The sequence below is a fragment of the Tribolium madens genome, unplaced genomic scaffold (assembly GCF_015345945.1).
Source record: "Tribolium madens isolate multiple individuals breed KSU strain unplaced genomic scaffold, Tmad_KSU_1.1 Scaffold_19;HRSCAF=116;Tcas5.2_LG9, whole genome shotgun sequence".
Taxonomy (NCBI): Eukaryota; Metazoa; Arthropoda; class Insecta; order Coleoptera; family Tenebrionidae; genus Tribolium; species Tribolium madens.
In genome coordinates, this window is record NW_025400983.1 from 3,997,392 (window position 1) to 4,002,412 (window position 5,021).

General features: G+C 32.8%; 3 protein-coding genes across 9 annotated transcripts in view; all 3 read right to left on the minus strand.

Moving 5' to 3' along the window:
- Positions 1–5,021, minus strand: part of LOC123009896 (SID1 transmembrane family member 1-like) — a 37,090-nt gene that overhangs the window by 15,845 nt on the left and 16,224 nt on the right. The window lies entirely within an intron of this gene.
- The window catches only part of LOC123009934 (systemic RNA interference defective protein 1-like), a 20,048-nt gene that overhangs the window by 1,098 nt on the left and 13,929 nt on the right, over positions 1–5,021 (minus strand). The window lies entirely within an intron of this gene.
- LOC123009927 (probable chitinase 10) lies at positions 538–2,394 on the minus strand. Its single transcript, XM_044406512.1, has 3 exons — positions 1,898–2,394; positions 1,434–1,851; positions 538–1,385 (listed from the first exon to the last, which is right to left on the minus strand). The coding sequence occupies exons 1-3, from the start codon at positions 2,105–2,107 to the stop codon at positions 709–711; spliced, it is 1,305 nt and encodes a 434-aa protein (XP_044262447.1). The 5' UTR covers positions 2,108–2,394; the 3' UTR covers positions 538–708.

The window sequence follows — 5,021 nt, forward strand, 5'->3', positions numbered from 1 at the left end:
ATCCGGAAACATACTGTATAATATTAGTTATATTATATTATAGCAGTTATATATTATTATATTACTGCTATAATATACATAATTATATTATTATACAGGGTGAATATAAAGTATGGAACCAAGCGGTTTTATTTTTAATCATTTGCCTCCGGAAAATAATAATTAATATAAATTAAAGTAATATAAAAAATGTGATCGTAATTTCAGAACGAAATTTTGTTTTGTTTTTGAGTTATGCGATTTTTTGTTGTCAAAATTTCAGTTTATGTGAAAACATTTTTTTGAAAAAATTAAAAATAAAGCAGATAGTTGTAATCCTTAGAGTATAGCATTTATAAAAAAAATGATTTTATAGTGGGTTGCCATTTAAAAAAAATATTTTTTTTGTAGAACTCAAAAATAAAAGCAAATTTCGAAAAATTTTATTCTTGTTAAATCATCACATTTTTATAGTACTTTAGCCCTATTAATTAGTTTTTTCAAACAATAAATAGTTTAAGCAAAAAACGTTTGGTTCCATACTTTTTATTCACCTGGTATATTATTATTATGGCTTTAAATTTACCATCTTGGGTTTTTTGATTTGTTTAGAAGTAATAAAAATAAATATAAAAAAACGGAAGAAACTAGCTATTTGTCAATAAAATTAAAAGTAAATCACAAAAATTTTGTTAAGGTAATGGAATACATGGTCATGCATTTTTTTCTCTAAAATTTTCTTAGTGTCATTTTGCAAATTATTACAATCACCATTGAAGAAATTTTCAGAAAAAGACTGTTTTGAAGAAACGTGTATCCGGACCAACTTCCTAAATAAGGGTCTTTCGGCATATTACCTGCCGAACTAGTTAGTCTGGTGAATAGTTTTTTCCCCGAGTGTACCAAAAAACGTACCGCATTAAAGAAGACAACTTCATCGTCTGGATGGTAGAACAGGGGGGCTACATGCCCCGTCTGCTTGTCCCATTGCCCATGGAAGTCGTACGTCATCACAGCAACCCAATCTAGGTTCTGTGCCAGGACTGGAACATCGTACCCTGCATCTATCACAGTCTTGCTTGGAGAAACAGCAGCTGATAGAAGATAGCCTTTAGGTTTGAAGGCTTGCTTCAATTCGGTGACCCACGCAGCAAAGGCTTGTTTGTCCGAATCTGGGCCTTTTTTACAATCCACTTGCCAGCATTTCGGGTACTCCCAATCCAAATCAAGGCCGTCAAAGTTCCACTTTTCCAGAAATTCTAACACGTGTTTGATGAATCTGGCACGTGCGGCGGGGTTGTTGACCAAGCGGGAGTACTTGTCGCCTTGGGAGTCGTTCCAGCCACCCAAAGCAAGGGACACTTTGATTCCTTTCGCTTTGTAGCCAGTGACACGTTTGTAGAATTCTGGAATTAGAGTTTTATTTGAAGGAAGTACCACTAGAGGGTGATTACGGTTGTCGAAGTCGGCCCACGAGTCGTGCGCTTTAACTATCAAATTTTCGAAATCTAAAACGGCAAAACCGTAGACAATGTGGGTGCAGAGATCTGGGTCGATATCCTCTGGGATGTACCTTCCTAGGCCTTTCCGGTACCATGCCCAGTTTGTGAAATAGCAAACGATTTTAAAGTACCCAGATTGTGGCTTCAATTCTTCGGGAAGTGGTGGTTTTTCGGACGTTGGGGGGATGGGAGGGTGCCACTCCGTGGGTTGCCATTCCGGATAACTGGTGGTACTCCCCGGGTTCCAACTTGTACCACTTGTCACACTTGTAGTTTGCTCGGGTTTGGCAGTTGTCACAATATCCACAACATTGACGTTGCTGGTACCATCACAAGTGGCTTTCTCGGGCCAATCACAGATGTTTTTATTCTGAAAAAATTAATTAAGACATTAATTAACCTTAGGACTACCTTACATTATCCCAGTGTAAACCAGGGGCACAGTTAAACACTTCATATTTGCCCCAAAGACAATGCAAATATCGGGTACAATCCCCGGGGTACGCAGCAAAGGCATTTTCGCTACAAGCAGAGTATGGTTGTGGTCCCCCCATTTTGGGGAGTTGGTACTTCTGGGCCAGTTGTTTGCGACCAAGACATTTGACTTTGTACTTCCAGTCACACATGTGTTGTTCAGGGTTGTAGTGAAGTCCAGGGGCACAATTCTGTGGTACCAAGTGTCCATTAACACAAACGTAGAAGCTTGAACATGACTCATGTGGGTAGTACTGGCCTGAGTCACACTTATCATCAGTCAATTGTGACACGGTGGTACTATAAGTTGGCCTGGTTGTGGTACTAGTCGTGGTTTTAGTTTGCCAATGGTTGGTGGTACTCGGGGGTCGGTAGGACGGTTTTGTTGGTTTTTGCCACGAGGGAGTGCTAGGTTTATCAGCTGGAAATAAATTAGTAAGTACCAAACCTAAACCTTGTCCAGGTACACCCGGGGAAAAAACTAGTCACCAGTCTAACTTTGTACTCGGGCTGCGCTTTGTCGCAATAGCGTTTCAGACTAACTAGTTGGAGAGCAGGTAATATGTCGAAAAAGGCTTATTTAAGAAGTTGACCCGAAAAATGTGTTTTTGTGAAAATTACTTCAATGAGCATAGATTATAACGTACACATTAAATTGTGATTATAATAAACGAGCTTGCTCAAATTATCAAATTACAAATACATAAATTTATTAAAGAAATGTAGTTTGCAAGTATACAGTATGTTCCCGGATTAAGTTCTTTATCTACAGCTTTCAAAAATCAAGATTGTAGAACTAGTTTTAAATGCCAGAATCTTTTAATAAACTGTGAATTTTGCCAATTTCTATCAAATTATTTCTTCTATAATTAAAATTCTGAACTTAATAATACATTTTATAATAGCCAATCAAGAGGAAACAAATTTTTACCTTTGATTTTACGCTCAAAAAGTAAAGGAAATACTTTTTTTCTATAGCAGATGTTAAACTATTTCTTTATAAACTCTTTTGAGTAGATAAAGTAACACTTTAACAGCAAGTGTTGTTTTTGCTTTATTTCAAACGAGCAAATCTGTAATTAAAACTTCATTATTCTGACTCAGTAAAAAGAAAAGTTAATTTTTTTTCTTACTTTTGGACGATGTCACTTTGACAATTAATTAATTGAATAATGTTTGAGAGAGAAAAAAATTACACTAGTTTACACGATTTTTATACCTTAGCTGAAAGTCATAATTTCTTATAGATTTTGAGGCAGTGAGATCAAAAAAAACTATTTAAAAAAGTTCACCACGTTACGTTTAAGAAATATGTAATTAACAAAAATACAAAAACCGCCAAAGAACAAATTAAAAATGAGTTATTTTACTTGGTTTTATTATACTTTTTGGATCAGTTTTCTTTATAACAATCCAACAGTAATCTACTAACATATTTTCATCCCAAAAACCTTCGTGTCAATCTTTGAAAAACTTTCAGATTTTGATGAAAACGCTCGTCTCGTTGGTACTCATGCTCCCTAAATTTTTAGAAAAGAAGTTCAAATGCGAGTGAAATGTTTTTAAGACCTATTTAGACCCATATGGTAATAATTTTGCAATAATTCAGCAACAATTTGAATTTAAATAAATTTTAAATCAGAGGCATTTGTGCAGAAAGCAGAAAAATTATCGTCTGTAACAAAAAAGTGTGACGTGATAGAAAAATTTAACAATTATGTTTGTTTAATTAAAGGTAAGTTAACATAAAAATAATAATTCGATTAAAGGTATATTAAACATCTTATAGTTTGTAGACTATAGTATTATTAGTTACTACAAGCTGAAAATCAAAAAAAAAATTAAATTTTCTTTCCACTGAGCGAAAATAATGATCTTTTAAAGTTACAGACTGATTCCAGGTGAATCAAAAAATGTTTTTCTTTTGCAGTGTTAGTGTAAAATTAAAAATTAAAAATCCGGGGACATACTGTATAATATTAGTTATTATTATTATTATGGCATTAAATTTACCACTTTGGGTTTTTTGCTTTGTTTAGAAGTAATAAAAATAAATTAAAAAACGGAAGAAACTAAGTATTTGTAACAAAATTAAAAATCGCAAAAATTTTCTTAAGGTAATGAAATACATGGGCATGCATTTTTTTCTCTAAAATTTGCTTAGTGTCATTTTGCAATTTATTATAATCACCATTTAATAATCTATACCCGTGGAAGAAATTTTCAGAAAAAGACCGTTTTGAAGAAACATGTATCCCCGAGTCCGGACTAACTTCCTAAATAAGGGTCTTTCGCAGGGCCGTAACCAGGATTTTATTTCGGGGGGGTTTTTTTGTTGGTCTATGAAAATGAAATGAAAGAAGGCGGATTAAAAAGCAAAAATCTCTAAGTACACGTTTTTATTTTAAATTGAAATAAGAGATCCTAATTAAACATAAAAAAATAAAAAGTAACTCACAAAAGTAACAAAAAATAAAATAAATTTTTAATACTTTTTATTGTTATAAATTTAAACAGGAGATAGAATATTCATTTTTAGAACAAAAATTTTTTATGAACATATATCGAAAAATGCTACGCAAGGGGTGCGTCTTTTAATAGGTTTTTTTTTCAATATTTCCAAAATCATTTTAGAAAAAAAATTCAAACTTTGGTTCGATAACTTTTATTCACCTAAACAAGTACAAAAATAAAATGTTGAAATTTTTAATTAGGGGTTTCCTAAACTAGATGGGATTAGGGTAAAAATTTACTCTAACTATTTTGCCTGTGGTTTCTTGCCACTTTCAGTAAGAAAATTTCATAGTTTTTCATAAAAAAAGGTCTTTTGTGTTTTTCCGATACAATTTACGGATTTTTAGTAAAAATCGCTTTAAAAATTTATGTTACAGACCATAAAAATTAAAAATTAAATTTGTTTTACCGTTTAGGACGCCCCTGATTAAAAATTTAGTTATTTGGCATTTGTTTAGGTGTACATATAAAGGTACCAAATTTTGTAATTTTATCTATTCTGAAATATTAGGAAAAACCCTTTAAAAAACGTACCTTTTTTAGGGGGTGTAG

What these genes read in the sequence shown, in the direction of transcription:
- LOC123009927 (XM_044406512.1), bottom strand. Translation starts at nt 2,107, where the DNA reads ATGTGTGACTGGAAGTACAAAGTCAAATGTCTTGGTCGCAAACAACTG. An exon ending in CTGGTTTACACTGGGATAAT is followed by an intron (nt 1,852 to 1,897) that starts GTAAGGTAGTCC and finishes TAATTTTTTCAG; the next exon opens with AATAAAAACATCTGTGATTG. An exon ending in GTGGGCCGACTTCGACAACC is followed by an intron (nt 1,386 to 1,433) that starts GTAATCACCCTC and finishes CTCTAATTCCAG; the next exon opens with AATTCTACAAACGTGTCACT.